At 44.0% G+C, this 16,141-nt stretch overlaps 3 protein-coding genes across 3 annotated transcripts; 1 reads left to right on the top strand and 2 right to left on the bottom strand.

Annotated features, from left to right (window-relative positions):
• Positions 1 to 687: 687 nt before the first annotated feature.
• LOC141826408 (putative inactive receptor kinase At5g67200) lies at positions 688 to 3,771 on the top strand. Its single transcript, XM_074713653.1, has 2 exons — positions 688 to 2,158; positions 2,944 to 3,771. The coding sequence occupies exons 1-2, from the start codon at positions 733 to 735 to the stop codon at positions 3,495 to 3,497; spliced, it is 1,980 nt and encodes a 659-aa protein (XP_074569754.1). The 5' UTR covers positions 688 to 732; the 3' UTR covers positions 3,498 to 3,771.
• A 494-nt stretch (positions 3,772 to 4,265) lies between these two features.
• LOC141826407 (putative receptor-like protein kinase At4g39110) lies at positions 4,266 to 6,876 on the bottom strand. The gene is made up of 2 exons (XM_074713652.1): positions 6,256 to 6,876; positions 4,266 to 6,188 (listed from the first exon to the last, which is right to left on the bottom strand). The coding sequence occupies exons 1-2, from the start codon at positions 6,874 to 6,876 to the stop codon at positions 4,266 to 4,268; spliced, it is 2,544 nt and encodes an 847-aa protein (XP_074569753.1).
• Positions 6,877 to 8,076: 1,200 nt separating this feature from the next.
• LOC141826406 (squamosa promoter-binding-like protein 15) lies at positions 8,077 to 13,526 on the bottom strand. Its single transcript, XM_074713651.1, has 11 exons — positions 13,255 to 13,526; positions 12,364 to 13,121; positions 11,815 to 12,008; positions 10,914 to 11,737; positions 10,764 to 10,838; positions 10,569 to 10,676; positions 10,371 to 10,488; positions 10,084 to 10,219; positions 9,858 to 10,002; positions 9,184 to 9,753; positions 8,077 to 9,048 (listed from the first exon to the last, which is right to left on the bottom strand). Exons 2-11 carry the CDS (start codon positions 12,996 to 12,998, stop codon positions 8,638 to 8,640), a joined length of 3,216 nt encoding a protein of 1,071 aa, XP_074569752.1. The 5' UTR covers positions 12,999 to 13,121; positions 13,255 to 13,526; the 3' UTR covers positions 8,077 to 8,637.
• Positions 13,527 to 16,141: the final 2,615 nt, after the last annotated feature.

The raw sequence follows: 16,141 nt of genomic DNA, 5'->3' as shown, positions 1-16,141 counted from the left end.
TTAGAATAATTGCCTCCGTTCAAATCCACTCGAAGTGGAGCCGCGGAGATTTATGACTCGATCTTTGAATCCTTTTTTCACGGCGCCTTCACGTGACGAGGTAGACCCCGGTCTCTGACCCTTCCCGCGCTGCCTTTGTCTCCCCTTAACGATCGCCTGTCCACGGCGCAAACAGGCCCCCGCATTCTCCTCTCTCTCACTCTCCATGCCTTTTTTTTTTAATTATTATTTAGAAATTCGACCTGTAGTTTTAAATCCTATTCATTAATACTATGACAAAAATCAAGGAGCGTTTTTTTTTTAATCTTCAAGGCGACGTTCTCCTTTCATTCCCATCGATTGTTTTCTTTTATTTTTGACTATCTCTAATTTTAAAATCAGTAACTCATTCAAAATTCAAATTGGCAGGCCAGGCGACGGAAATGAACCGTGCAAGTCTTTTAATGTCGCGACCAGAGCAGAAGTCAGATCCTGTCCCGCTGTGGCCAGCTGATCGCGAGGCCCCTCCCAACAGAATTACTGTAAAATTTTACTTCGCACCTTTGTAATTTTTTGTAATTGTTTTTTCCTCATAGTCCATGTTGTAAATTATTTACTTATGGGCTAAATTAAAATAAGGAAAGTATGGGGGGTAATAAAGAGAACTGAGCGACGAAGGATGAGGCTCCTCCAAGCGTAGAAGAAGCAGCAGAGGCAGGAGAGAAGCCGTTGGCTTTCGTCGCCGCCATCACAATGCTCGACGGCGCCGCCGCCGTTCTGCTTCTCCTCTTCTGTGCTGCCGCCGCCGCCGGATCGGCCGTCGCTGGCGGTTCCTCCGACGCCGCCGCTCTCCTCGCCTTCAAGTCTGCCGCAGATCCCGGCAACCGCCTCGCCTTCCCCGCTCCCCCCTCCAACGACTCCGCCTCCCACTGCCGCTGGCCTGGCGTCTCCTGCTCTCCCGCAGGTCGCGTCGTCCGCCTCGTGCTCGTTGGCTCTGGCATCACCGGCTTCTTCACCCCCGGCACCCTGGACCGCCTCGACCAGCTCCGCATACTCAGCCTCCAGAACAATTCCATCGCCGGCCCCATCCCGGACCTCTCCCCGCTGCTTAATCTCCGGGCCATCTTCCTCGGCCATAACCGCTTCGGCGGTCGCTTCCCGCCCTCGCTAGTCTCCCTCCACCGCCTCCGCGTCCTCGATCTCTCCGGGAACCACCTCGCCGGCCCCGTCCCGCCGGCCCTTGCCTCCCTAGACCGCCTCGTCGCTCTCCGCCTCGACTCCAACCGCTTCAACGGCTCCCTCCCCGCCTTCAACCAAACCTCCCTTAAAACCCTCAATGTCTCCTTCAACAACTTCTCCGGCGAGATCCCCACCACCGCCGTCTTGTCGTCCTTCGCCGCCTCCTCTTTCGCCGCAAATCCCGCGCTCTGCGGCAAGATTCTAAGAAAGGAATGCGGCGGCGACGCCCATATACTCTTCTCCCACGGCGGTAATGGCTCTCACAATGCGCCGTCGCCGCCGGGAGCCAACTTAGGGCAAAATAGCAGGTTCAATCTCCCGGCATCTTCGCCGTCGCAAAAGATGCACAAGAGAGCCGTCGTCGCCGTAGGATTCTTGGCAATCTCGATGCTGGCGATTGGAATCTTGGGCGTGTTGTTGGTGATGCAGAGACGGAGGAAGAGAATGAAGCAGGGGGAGATTCTAATCCCGGTGAAGCACAACACCGAGGCAGCGGAACCAGCCACGGCGGCCGTGGAGAGCTACACCGAAGAGATCGAGAGTGGGAACAACGAGCTCATCGCCGCGGCGGCGATGGCGGTGTCGGAGGAGAAGGTGAAGAAGTTGGCAAAGAGTGGGTGCTTGGTGTTCTGCGCTGGGGAGGCGCAGGTGTATACGATGGAGCAGCTGATGAAGTCGTCAGCGGAAATGCTGGGGAGGGGGAAGCTGGGCACAACGTACAAGGCGGTGCTGGAGAACAGGCTCATTGTGACGGTGAAGAGGCTAGACGCGGCGAAGCTGGCAGCGACCGGGAAGGAGGAGTTCGAGCGACACATGGAGGTGGTGGGGAGGCTGCGCCACCCCAATTTGGTGCCATTGCGGGCATTCTTCCAAGCTAAGGAGGAGAGACTGCTGGTGTATGATTACAAGCCCAATGGAAGCCTTCATTCATTGATTCATGGTATCGACTTCTCTTATCTATTGCTTTTCAATGCTTTTTACTAGATAGAACTTCGTAGAGTATCATCTAATAGTTTTTCAGTGGATCAAATTTGTTTTACATAAAGCAAATTACCTAAAGATTTTAATGGATTCTGTCTGTAATAGATATATCAATTCAGGCATGATCTTTTAGAATCCTGAAAGAAAGAGGTAGATTTGATAGTTGATACATGAATTTAAATGGTACTTCTAGTTCTTGTTTTTTGCTGCTATCAGAATTGAGATTAGTATTCTGATTTATCTCTTGTTTTGGTCTTGTGAGCATTCTAGATATCGACTATACAGAAAGAATGTCTATGGATCATCACATAGAGCAATTCGATAACTATTAATTGCTTTGTTGCTAGATAGGTGATAACCATGAAAGCAATAAACATTGTGACAGTGTTCTTAAGATGCAACACTAGTGACCAAAATGTATATTTCCTAAGAATATCTTGATCATCGAGTTTGTGCAACTAGATCTTACATCTGTCTTCTTGTTTCAATATAGTAGAGCATTGTTTCAACATACTAGAAATGCTAAGAAAGTTTTGTTGAAAATCAAGTTTAAACCTTCAAATGAGAATGGAGTTGCTCATACATACTAACTAGTCACTTTGAGATGAAATCGGCTTGACCCAATTCGACATTGTCTCAAATAAAGTTGATTTCTGTTGTTGGATCGGTGCTTGTTTTTCTCGATTTCACGCTTATCTTAAATGGTTCATTCGTGCTGAAATCCATGATCTTTTTGCTATATAGGCTCAAGATCCACGAGGCCAAAGCCCCTTCACTGGACTTCATGTCTTAAGATAGCAGAAGATGTTGCACAAGGCCTTGCATACATCCACCAAGCTTCTCGATTAGTTCATGGCAACATCAAATCCTCCAACATCCTCCTTGGTTCCGATTTTGAGGCTTGCCTAACCGACAATTGTCTCTCATTTCTCGTGGATCCATCAGACAGCGAAGATGTCTCAGGATACCAAGTTCCTGAAACCCAAAGATCCAACGATCCTTTAACTCCCAAATCAGACATCTACTGTTTTGGTGTGCTATTGTTGGAGCTTCTCACCGGCAAATCTTCATCACAACATCCAGTCCTAATGGAAACTGATATATCTGCTTGGGTTCAATCGACGCGGGAAGATGGTGGAGATGATGAACGCTTAATGATGATCGTCAACATCGCAGCAGCCTGTGTCCAGCCATTGCCAGACAGTAGGCCAACCACATGGCAGGTTCTGAAAATGATTCAGGAAGTGAAGGAGGTCGATACCGGCGACAATGACAGTGATTCCGCATCACTTTCGTAAAACTTATGGACTTGAATCCAAAAAAAAACCTCTGATCCAACATCAAACCATCCAAGTGGTAAGATTGATTAGTAATTTGGCAGTTTGCTCACATCTCTGAGTTCATAAGTCCATTGCTCATGTACTTTTTAGATCTTAACTGTGCTATACAAGTTATAAGTTGCAATGAATAAGGATCAAGTTGGACCTTCCAAGTGTGCCAAAAGAGATAATATTGTAAGACTATTCTTAGCATTATAATAGATTTTTTATTGAATGTCTTATGTTCTCTTTATTTTTGGAGTTTGGATTATTCTTTTGATAATTATCTCAAAAAAATTCATTTTTTTTCAATTTTTCATTAGAAATAATGCCTTGTGTTCAAAGGATGAAAACTTCAGCTTTTATAACTTTTAATTTTATAACTTTCCATTTGGTGTTGTCATTGTGATCAACTGTAATTTTTTAATTTATCTTCTCATATATATAATCGTGAGACCGATTATGTAGGACCACAGAATAACTAGAACAACAATTTGATTCAAGCAATTGCACTAAATTGTCGATTGATTAAATCATGTGAAAAATTGATTGATTAAATGGATCAAAATTGTTATTGTCTCTTTGTTGTCGTATGTTTTTTTTTTCTTTTCTTTTTTCATAAACACGAAATTTATCATTTTTGTGCAATGTGATTGACTTGATCAAGACTAAGACCATAAAAGAAACCAAAAAAATAGACCAAATTAATAGATCGTGAGAAGCACGTGATGTCGACGTCACACTCCCTCACCTTCCTTTCATCCCGGAGTACTGTTCGAACAGCTCGTTCGCCATGGCCGTGCTCGAGTTCTCGAAAGACTGGTTGGTGCTCGGCACCGCCATCGCCGGGGTCGCGCTCGTGCCGGCCGTCTCCCTATCCTCCCTCGGTGGCGGAGCCGTCTGCTGCTGCTGCTGCACGGAAGCCTGCGGAGGGTTCGCCTCCTGCATCTGGAGCGCGTATTCCAGGTTCCAGAGCACGTCTCCCATGGACGGCCGGTCGACGCCGTAATTCTCCAGGCACTTCTCCGCCGCCTCCACGAACTTGTTGAGCGAGTCCTCGTTGATGGTTCCGGCGATGTTGGAGTCGATGATTTTTTCAATCAGCCCCTTCCGCTTCCACTGAAGCGCCCACTCCGCCAGGTTGACCTGCTCCCTTGGCAGCATAGGGTCCAGCGCCGGCCGAGCGCAGAGCGCCTCCAGCAGCACCACCCCGAACGAGTACACGTCCGACTTGTCCGTCAGCTGCTGGCACCGGAAGTACTCCGGGTCGAGGTACCCGAAGCTGCCCTTCACCGCCGTGCTGACGTGCGTCTGGTTCATCCCTGGCGCGTCCTTCGACAGCCCGAAGTCCGACACCTTGGCCACGAACGCGTCGTCGAGGAGGATGTTGGTGGTCTTCACGTCCCGGTGGATGATCCCCTGCGCCGTGCCGGTGTGCAGGTAGTGCAGCCCCCGCGCCGCCCCGATGCAGATCTCCAACCTCTGTTTCCAAGACAGGGGAGGCAGGCCATTGCCGTAGAGATGGTCCCTGAAGGGCCCGTTGGCCATGTACTCGTACACCAGGATCATCTCCGAGTTCTCGTCGCAGTAGCCGATGAGCGAGACCAAGTGCCGGTGCCGGAGCTTGGACAGCATTTGGATCTCCGTTTGGAACTCGTTGATCCCCTGCTCCGACTGCGGGTTTCCACGCTTCACCGCCACCTTGGTGCCGTCCTCGAGTTCGCCGAGGTACACGTTCCCGAAGCCACCGACGCCGATGACCGCGTTCTTGTCGAAGTTCTTAGTCGCTGTTTGCAGCTCCGCCAGGGAGAGGTAGCGGCCAAGGCCCATCCCCATGGTGGAGGAGAAGGTGAAGGCGCTGCTCTTGTGCGTGCTGTACCCGTACCCGTAGCCTTTGCTCGCCGTGAAGCTCGTGTTCCCGGTGTGCACCGGCAGAAGCCAGGACGAGAAGCTGCCACGTCTCTCCCAATCCTGCGGCCGCTTCCGCCACTTCACCACCATCGCGCCGAGGCCGACGAACGCGCCGAACATCATCGCGAATCCTACCGCCACCACCGTGCTCTTCGTGCCGCCGCCCCCGTCGTCAGCTTTGGACCCGTCGACTCCGAACTCGCCGTCGAGGCTCCCCACCGAGTTACTCAACTTCAAAATCTCCACGCCGTTGAGCAGCGCGTCGACTCGGCCGGCGGGTTCCTTCATCGGGCCGATTTGGACTGCGATCTGGTCCGCCGCCACGGAGGCATTGAGTACGATGTCTTTGTAGTACGGGGAAGCGAGCGCGCCGGTGAGGGTGGAGAGGTCGAGGCCGGAGATGGCCATCTGGCCGTTGACGTAGACGTTGAAGTAGAGGTCGTTGAGGGACTTGCTGACGATGTCGCAGAAGTGGAGCCGGAGGAGGTAGGCGAAGCTAGGGTCGACGGCGAAGCGCCACGTCACGTTGAAATTGGCGTTGGCCACTTCCGCGTCCGCCATTCCGACGGCGGTGGCGTAGACTGAGTTTGGCGCGATGAGCGGCGTGACGCCCTCCGGGTACTTGATGATCCCGGGGGAGACGGAGACGTTCTTCCCGGTGGGCGATTGGAGGAAGGGCGCGTCAGGCTGCCAGGCGCGTCCGAGGGTGTCGTTGGCGGAGGTGATGGGCGACCCGCCGACGTTGATCCGGTACGCCACCTGCAAATGCAACCAACAAACATCAGACAACTTCACCGCCGATTTCACAATCAACATAATACTCTACCTGAAAGGCTTGCTTAGAGAGATCCACGGTCTCTCCGACGGGCGCAATGGCGGAGGCAGAGTCGGGGAGGAGCGTATCCGGAGCGGAGACGACCTCAATGCCATTGACGAAGGCGACGGAGTTACGAAGAGGCGAGAAGTGAAGGGTTAGACGCGGGTCGGTGGCGTTGACAAGGTACTCCTTGAGGATCGACTCCGTGGGATCGCCAACGGAGAAGCTGTGGAGCAGAACCAGTTCGTCGGTGGAGACGGAGAAGACAGCCTCGCTGAGGTTGAAGCTAGGGTTTTCGAGAGGGAAGAAGTGAAGGCGAATCCAATGCCAGCCGGGGCGGGCGAGGGTGAAGCCATAGGTGGCTTCATCGCTGAAGATCCTGGCGGAGAGGTAAAGCGGGGAGGGGACACCGCCAGCGACAGAGGCGGCGGAGGCGCGGACGTCATCGCTGGCAGAGAGAAACTGGGCCGATTGCGCGTCGGTCTTGAACACGCGGCCGTCCGGCATCCCGGCGACGGAAGCGGCGCCGCAGTCCAACAGAAAATTGTCGACGGGCGCGAACGGCACCACATCGGCGGCCACCGACATCGCCGAGGCGATGACCCAGAGGAGCGCGAAGAAGCAATCCATCATCGCTGGTCTGTTTGCTCCTCCTCCTCTCTATCGATTTTCCTCTCTCTTTCTCTGTCTCTCTCTCCGATCCCTTCCGAGATCAGGCAGAAGAAGGAAACGGAAAAAGGAAGAGGAAGAGGAGGAGGAAAAGCGGATATAATCGTCGTTATGGTGCCATTTCCTCCATGAACGAGCTCGATTTTGATGGGCCGTGGAGGATCATACTATTTATGGAACGGTCGAAGCGTGGCCGGTTGTCGAGAGGGGCCCTCCTATTTCCATTCTCCTCCACCCTCCATCATCCTCGATTTTACCACTCTTTCTTTCATTAGAGTCATTTGACTTTAAATTTATGGATAAATAATAATAATAATTTATTATTATTAATAAAGGGATATTTTGAGTATTAAATTGTGAACCATATTTTGTTTTGATAATTTTTTAAAGAATGTTTTTTTTATTTCTATATATTTTTAAAAACTAATTAGGCTAAAGTTGTTAAAAGGTGATGCAATTTTAATCAAATCTGTGTGATAAACAAAAGTTCCTTGAGAATAAACATCTATGGAAGCATATATATGAACCGAAGCCTCTGAGGGGGCATTCTGAGATACGTCTTCTTTCTCAGTAGCAGCTGTAGAAAACTCTGTAGCATCCTCAGATACCCATCAATTATCAGTGGTGGTGAGTTTCCATTTCAGATTCTTCTTGACTGAAGCAGCCCACATAATGTCATCTATAACAAGAGAAGGAGAAATTAGTTAGTATTAAAAAGGAACTTAAGAGGAAAATGGAGAAACTTACATAAAGAAGTAACTAGGGGATAGCATTGGAGCTCAGGCCAGCACAGTAAAGAAGGGCCTTATTAGCAACCAACCGATTCACATCAAATTTCAGATTCGATAAGGTGGCAACTGCATTCAAGAAAGAGGACCCTAACCGATACTGACCTAGGGAAGGTTGGGGTAACATCTCAAGTCGTTAGAAGGTTGGCCACGTATAAAGACAAAGAGGTTTAATGAAAAAAAACTTATACTTCCAACCTTTATGTGAAGTCGGACACTTAGCTAAAAACTTAAAACCTAACCTAGCAATCAAATATATCACCCCGACTTCACCTTTCTTAAGAAAAAATAATTTAAATCTTAATTAAATTGTCTGCATGCTTATGCCTTATTGTTGTTTACATAAACAAAATAAAACAAAACAAAAAACCTCTTCATGGATCTTCCGAAAGAAATTTTATTAATCTATAAAATAACCAGTGGATGTGATACATCGAACTTCAAGATACTCACTACTAAAAGTACCACCACTCGATCAACAGAAATATGAAGGCCAAAGTAGCAAAGACAAATGTACAGTTTGATACAAATCCCCAAAACAGCTCCAGGATTGAACCTTCAAGAGTCTCTCATCTTTGTGTTTTGTGTCAGCAGTCATCGATCGAACAAAAGAATATCGATCTGAATCCTTTCCATGATCCATCATTCTCCTTGTTACTGTGGTCTCCGAAGAGCAAATGAGTAAGAGGAAGTTATAGCTCCAGACGAATTCTTGCATCCTGTTCTACATCTCCAAGTTTGGCAGAGGACTTCCTTTCGCGCCGCTCGGTTCCACTGCAAAGTGCATCAATTTTCGCGGGATGATCGAACGGAAAACTTGCCTCGAGGGCGTTTGCCGTGCTCTTCCTTTTGCGGAAACCAAACGAGTAGACAACACCTCCGGATGCCATGTAAACAGGATATTCAACTCTGGACCATCGGCTACTCGAAGTAGCTACTGCGGGCCAAAGTTGAGATTTTCCCACCTGAATGGATCTACACTCCCAAGCTGTGGTAGGACTCGGAAAAATAAGCAGACACAAACACACACGGCGGCGATCGCGAGCATCGAGTGGACATAAGGCCGTTGAAGCAACCCCGTTCGATGTGTTCGTCTAAGCAGCATGTTCCTTGTCATGGCACATTGAGCACAAGATCCTGATGCTAAATCTTGGGAGCCATGCCTTCTTGATTCTCCGGCGGTTGAGATCTCGCATTCGAATGATATTGTCACTTGTCCATTTGCCTTGTCGGCGAGCTTCCTGGCCACCAGATTGTTATAAGATAGATTGTTCCTCGACATTGCATACATGAAGGGGGACTGATGATTGTCATCGAGTAGCGAATTCCAGCACTTCAAACCAATCTAAGTAACCAGAGAAATAAGTGAACTGCCGGTTAAGGTATTACCATTCGACCAAAAAAGCCAGTTTGCTTCCTGATTTGCTTATCATAGAATATAAAAGAAGAAACAAGGTAGAAAAATGGAAACTTAATTTACCTCTTGTGGATCGTTAGTGAGCGCATCAACGATGTCGACTGAATCCTGCATACTAGCAGCCATATGCAATGAGGTGATGCCGCCAGGTCCAGCCATGTTTGGCGGGAAAAGGTATACCTTGGTTGCATCATTTCCATGAACTACACAATAATGGATCAGAAGATCTACCATTTTCCGGCACTTTCTCTTAACTGCTCTGTTCAACAGATGAACTTCTGAAAGCAGTTCGAGTGACTCCTGTCTTAAAGTGTCATCCTTTAAGCTTCTTTGCACAAGAATATCCAGAAGTGTACGAGTAAGAGTGCACCAATCTCGTTCGACTGAAAATGTCAAGAGGTACTTCAGCCGCGAAACTGAGAAATCAGAAAACAACAGGCCAGATGATGCATGTGTCCTCTGAAACAGCCAACCAAGCTCATTTAGGAAGTGGAGAACATCCTTCTTTGTCGTCGTGCACTGTGGACTGTTACCAACTTCCTGAAAATCTGCTTCGAGGGCTCTCAATTCCTGGCAGATATCGGCGTTGGCAATAATGACAGGAAAGCTGTTTCCTTTAAAACCATTTTCAACCTGATCATAGAATTCAGAAATTAGTTGAGAGCATGAACTCTTAGATTACAGGCAATTACAAATAGTAAGGCCAAACTTTTGAAAATTGCTGCTAGGGTGATCACCTCAATGAAACATCGACCGAACTGCTCTTGAAATCCTCCAGGAAAGTCAAAGCTCTCCACACAAGAATCATCATATATAGTGCCTGGGTATGTGGAGCAGAGAATTTCTTTTGACATGTATTTACCCCTATACGTGCAATGAATCCTAGAAAAATGAAGGAAGAAAAATGAGCAAAAAACAATAAGTACATGCTTATTTGGACTTGAATGCATTGTCACAACTCACTTGGTGCCTGGAACAGTCAAATTGCGACCTTTAAGAAGAAGGGAAGTTTCCTTCCCACCTACAACAGCAACAGGTGATATAGAAGTCACTTCAGGAGCACTCCATGCCCTCCAAGTCTTAGATATGCGGATCTTCCCTGCAGTCGATATATTGATGCCAATTACTAGGAGTTTGATCTCATATTTATTGCAATTGAATTAGATTCAAACTTCATCAGAGATACTCAGACCAATGCAAGATAATTGAAATCGCTAAGAGGTATTATATATGTACAAGAAAAGACATACCATCCTTGTGTGACACCAGCTGTCTATTTGTACGAATTAAGAACCTCGCATTTCGCCAGAACTCAGTTTCAGAACATTGAATAAGAGAAGTGACATGCTGAAGAAGATCATCTTCAAGCTGAAAAACCAGCATACATATTCAGAATTTTACAAAGTGAACCGAAAGAAATACATCATTGAGAAAAAAATGTAACTGACATCTTCCCATGCTATTGATGGCATCGATAAGTATATTGACATGACAACACAACCCGGCCGGATGTAACCCTCCATCTCCGAAGGGCTGTTTGAGAGCCAATTAAGTACCTGTAATAACAGGAAACTTACATGCTACTTAATTATTTGATACAAGAATGTTCAACGGAAAAAATTTGTAACAGTAAGTTGCAGTACCTGAGCACGAAGAGCATCAGGAAAGCTACTAGGATCCTTGCCAAAGAGTTTGAAAATTATACGCCCAGTCCGATCCTGTTGTTAGTAGAATAAGCAAATAAGATGAGGAATATATTATTCTGAAATGTGCATTACTAGAATGCAAGTTACCTGAGCATCAGAATTGGAACTTGATGGAGAGTGATCTGAGCAAGTTGATTTATAGGCAACATGATCTGCTGTTCTTTCAAAATTCTGAAAAAGATCCAGCGTTGCACTTGCACCACGAGTGGTGCTTAATTCAACATTTGCATTTTCTTCCCTGTAATGTGATCTCCCTGTATTTTTCACCCCTTCCAAAGTCGAATTCAGAGGAAATAATTTTTTTGTAACAGGCGGAGAAGTTGAAGGCGACCTGTCTTCCATAGGGTTGCTACTTTCTGAGGATAAATACTTAATTGAAAATCCCTCTGCTGGAGAATTGTCATCATCAGAAGGTCCAAAAAGTTGCAAAGGTAAACTCTGGTGAGGTTGCTGAGCCATCTGATTAGGAACATCAGTAGGAGATTGACTGATGATACCTTTGCTTGTCAAGGCAACTGAAGAATACATATTGGTTGGATTATTATGCAAATTAGCATGCAAAGAGGACTCTGCATTTTGTACTTTGGCCTTATGATTGCCACTACTTTCACTGCTCCCATGTGAAAGAGATACAGGGACAGGAGGAACGGATACCGCCGCCAATGCTGCAGAAAGAACTGCCAACATGTTGCTTGCAGTGGATGGTGCATTTTTCTCCTCAACTGCCTTTAGTGATTTCTCAAGGGAAGCTAGAGATCCATCTTGACATATATTCAAATCAAAACCACCAGGTGCAATAGCTCTTTCAGAAGAGTCCCCGCTAATTGAAGTGCTTAATTTACTGATAATCTGTAATAGGCGGTCCTTATCAGGTAGAGGAGAAATACCGGTTGGTTTATCATGATAACTACCTGCAGTTACAACACAAAGCTATGAAGTATCAAAACCGAAAGGCAAAGTTTCCATCATTTAGAGAAAAGTAGCTAACCTTTTAAGGGAGTTAACATAGCCAACAATTTCACAATATCCAGATTCCCGTTTGTCGTATTTTCTTGGTTTTTTGGTAGCAATAGCTTAGAAGAATTGTCCTCTGGTTGAGTCTTCCTTCTGCGCCGATTATGTCCTGCAAGTCGCCTTCTACAACTTCTCTTACCCTCATCAAACTCAGAAAGAAGATGAAATCTGGATTCCATGGATTCATATATCAGTATAAACAAGGTTTCTATTGTACTAGATATCTAAATTTAAGACAAATCAAGAATTTGTTGTAGGTGAAACAAATATTAGAAATGACAGTCTATTATAAATCTAACAATCCTCAAGTGGCAAAAGTTTGGAGAGGCCAATTTCTGCTTGGCCCAGTCAATCCTAGTTAAGAAAAGAAGTTTCAATAGCAAGACCACTCATGATCAATAGTTTAAGCAATAGTTTTTAGCAGAAAGAAAAATGAGAGAATGCGAAAGCAATCACCAGCATTAGAAGATGCAATAGAACCACAAGATGGAAACTGGGAAAAAAAAAAGTCAAATCATATTACCTACTACATTGTTGGCAGAACCTCTGCATCTGGTTTCCAACGAGGGCCTTGGCGGTCTTGCTGTGCATCTCGCACACCTTGTGGCGCCTATGATAATCTTTGGCGCTCGACAGATCCGTGCGGCAATCATCCACCTGACACATCGGGTAATTGTTACTACTCCCTGGCGAGCCCGACCTCGCCTTCTTGCCAGGCCTAGCCCCTGCTGGCTCCTCCATCAAATTACCTCCGCCTCCTAGCTTCAGCACTAGTTCCCCGTTATCATCTTCCAAACTCCTGCTGGATTTTGAATCTTTCGACCCCTCGCTACCTTTCTTCGCCAGGTCGGCCACAGCAGCAGCTGAAGAAGAAGGCTGCGATCCCAGATAGAGTAGGTCCGCGCCATCCGGTGTGGGCGTAGCCGTGAACCTCACGCTATCCCAATCCCACATCTTGGGGTTCCAATTGCCACCGGAATTGGAAAGAGAAGCGCCCATCAACTGGTGCTGGCTCTCCTGGGATTGGATATGCTCAAAGATGGGATTTTTCCAAGGAAGCTCTCGCTTTTTCGCGAGAAGCCGCGCGTCATGGATGGCCTGGCGATGGTGGTGAAATAAGATGGAAGGAGCAACCTGCGCTCCGATCTCTCCCTCCATCTCTCAAGATTATTCAAACCCTAAATACCCTTCGGTCTCCCCAAATACCAACTCACCTTCTTCTATCTCAGAATACTAGTTCCTAGGACCTTCTCCGATCCGTTCCTCCTACAAGATTTCTATCTGCGGGGAAGAAAAACCAACGAATTATTAGAAGATCAAACAAGGAAGAGAAGGCTACCCATAGGAAACCAAAACAACGAGCAGGAATCCCCAAAACGACTAAAACCTGGGCAAAGAACCTCCTTTTACTTACCGAACACTGCTTCTCCACGGAAACACGCAAAGATCAGGCAGAAGACCAGATAACAAGCTCGAAATCCGGATCTCCCGCCACGAAACGAAGTAGATGAGCAGAGGAATCTCAAGAAGGGATTGCTTCGGCCGACGATTGATCGAGAGGAGGAGAATAAGATGGCAGGATCTCTGTCTGCTCTGAGACTGAAGGATCCAATGAGAAATTCGCTCACTCTTCTCCTCCTCTCCTTCTGTCCTTCTTCGATTCCTCTTCTGCTCTTCGCCAGCTAATCGCAGCGTGGCACAAAATGTAATAAACGGCCACGCCATGGGCTATTGTTGAAGGGCACACAAAAGTTGGCTTCATGCGCATTGCGTGTGCATTATTTTCCGTGAGGTCCCCCTGGATTCCGTTTTACCAATTAGATCCTTGTAAAATGCAATATTCCTCGTCTTATTTAATAGCTTTTCAGAATGCCCCTATTTTAAATATTTTTTTAAAAAAATTATATCTAATTTTATTTTTAGAATTTCATACTACGAAACATTTTGAAAGTATTTTTATAATTTTTTTTTATGAATTCCACCACAATTGCTTGATTACTATTCATATTAAAGAGTATTCTTAAAATTACGTTCAAAATTTTTAAATTTTGTAGAATAATTTAGAAGAATAAAAATAGGTATTTTAATTTCAGATTAGTGCAATTTAATATAGAATAAAAAAATTTATGAAACTAAGGGCTATTTGATAATACTAAAACTTTAAGGATAGTTTGCAGAAATATACAACCATAAATGCCCTAGATATTATTAAAATTCCGGTAGGTATTTGAGAAAAAGCTAAACTTGTGGCTCATTATAAAAGCTTTTGCTAAAACGAGGAAAGTTCGTCTAGTAGAAAATTGTGGTGATAAATTTTTCCCAAAATAATAATAAAAAAATTTTTAAAAAAAATAGTTTGCACCAACTGCGGCCCATGAAATTTCAGTAATTAATAGGATAATATTTGCGTGATTGTTGGTCAAGTCTCTTGGGTTGGGAATTGTGGCAACCAGCCATTTATTATCAAACAAAATTTTAAAAAGAAATTTAATCAATATTACCGCTGTAGTTATTATTAAAGATCATAAATTAACTTAAAAAATAATTGAGTATTTGGAAATTATTATTCTATTTTTGAAAAGTCATCGCTGGCTTTGGGTATTTTTGAAATTTTAAACGAAAGTAACGGTGGCATTTCTAAAATGATAATGGCTTTTCTGAAAAATAGCATAATTTTTTGCGGTTACGTGGCGAGACCACCGCTCGACGACGTCGGCGCTGGGTCGTCGTCCTCATACTTGCACCAACTGCCGGGCACTAAAAAATGTACCCTTTTTTAAATGGTCGTACGCCGTGTCAGGAGAGAGAGGCCCGCGCTCTTTGCCCGGGTGCGGATCGGGGTGGCGTGGCCAGGCAGCAGGCAGCCACGGAAATAATTAAATGTCGGAATTACCCCGAGTCGGCTGGTTAATTGCGGGACTGCCACGGCGCAAAGCAACGTGGGAAAAGTACGAGATCACGAGGGCGGCGGGGCATGGGACCGCCGCTCGCGCTTTCTCGTACGAGTGGTGGACTCGACGCGTCCAGGTCGGGTGCCGATTCTCAGTCGTGTAAGTGCACTGACACGACATCCTGAGTCACGACTCGGTTGATTCCTTTTAAGATGATAAATGAATTAAATTTCGATAAAATTTATTTATATTTATTTAGGATATAGATAATATTAATTAATTAAATATATTTAAATATATATTTGTTCAATTTAATAATATTTATAAATGAAATTTATGAACTATTTATAATACCGAATTTACTAGTCAATTAAGTTAATTAAAAAATATATAAACATTTTAAATAATTAAATAAATTTGAATTAAAAACTTGATAATATTTAAATAAATAAAATTTGAATCAAATTTGAATATAAGCTCGACTTTTTTAAAAAATCAATCTAAATTTGAATAATCATATGAATATTTTAAACTCAATTTTACTTGATTTAATTATTTATTGAATAAATTTTAAAAATTAAAGGCTTGATTCGACTTAGTTCATTTATAATTAGGGGAGTAAAAGTTAAAAATTGGGTTTAATTATTTTAGAATTTTAATTTTTTCTAAAAAAATTAATTATATCGATTAATTTGATTTGATTTTAAAATTTCTTATTCAATTAAACTGAATAAATCAAAATAAAATAAAATAATCGATGAATTCCTAAATATGTGAATCTATAAATCCCTAACTAATCAGTAAATTTCTTATAATACTTGAAAATTTTATATTAATTTAATTAATTAATATTTTATTATTTTAATTTATTTAATTTTTATTTAAAAATTTGATAAGTTCAATTAGTTCAAAAAAATTTAATTCGGTTCAATTTTAACCGAACACTCACTCCTATCTATAATCTTAATTCCTTTTACTACCTAGTCACTCAAAATTTTTTAAATATATAAATTTAGTATATAATGTTTCTTGAATTAAATATAATTTTTTTCTTTTATAAATTAAGTATCCATTCAAGTAAAATTCTAAAAAAACAGAAAAATAATATTTATATTATATATATATATATATATTTGATATTTATTTGGTAGATAATTTGGTCATTTAGCATAGTCAAACTGACTTTGTCAAATTTTAAAAGGTCAAAAATAGCACATTTAAATCAAATATATGTGTTGTTTGGATGACTTAGTCAAAATTGGCTGGGTCAAAATTGACTTTTATTAAAATTGATCAAACATAATATTAAGCTATGGATTGTGATAGAATTTGAAAGGCAAAGCCTTTTATTTCAGCCATTTAAAAAAATGCCTTTTAAATTTAAGGGTAACAGCCATTTCATTATTTTTT

Source organism: Curcuma longa, chromosome 4 (genome assembly GCF_044706935.1).
Source record: "Curcuma longa cultivar G26 ecotype Majalengka, Jawa Barat chromosome 4, ITB_CL_G26_1.1, whole genome shotgun sequence".
Taxonomy (NCBI): domain Eukaryota; kingdom Viridiplantae; phylum Streptophyta; class Magnoliopsida; order Zingiberales; family Zingiberaceae; genus Curcuma; species Curcuma longa.
The sequence above is the reverse complement of the archived record's forward strand: the minus strand, read 5'-3'. Positions and strand labels throughout refer to the sequence as shown.

Bases quoted from the DNA above. Each gene is read 5' to 3' on its own strand.
- LOC141826407 (XM_074713652.1), bottom strand. From the start codon at position 6,876: ATGGATTGCTTCTTCGCGCTCCTCTGGGTCATCGCCTCGGCGATGTCG. The intron at 6,189-6,255 runs GTAGAGTATTAT...TTGCATTTGCAG, and splicing joins TCTCTAAGCAAGCCTTTCAG to GTGGCGTACCGGATCAACGT.
- LOC141826406 (XM_074713651.1), bottom strand. From the start codon at position 12,998: ATGGAGGGAGAGATCGGAGCGCAGGTTGCTCCTTCCATCTTATTTCAC. The intron at 11,738-11,814 runs GTTAGCTACTTT...TTGTAACTGCAG, and splicing joins TATGTTAACTCCCTTAAAAG to GTAGTTATCATGATAAACCA. The intron at 9,049-9,183 runs GTAAATTAAGTT...CTGGTTACTTAG, and splicing joins TCACTAACGATCCACAAGAG to ATTGGTTTGAAGTGCTGGAA.
- LOC141826408 (XM_074713653.1), top strand. From the start codon at position 733: ATGCTCGACGGCGCCGCCGCCGTTCTGCTTCTCCTCTTCTGTGCTGCC. The intron at 2,159-2,943 runs GTATCGACTTCT...TTTGCTATATAG, and splicing joins CCTTCATTCATTGATTCATG to GCTCAAGATCCACGAGGCCA.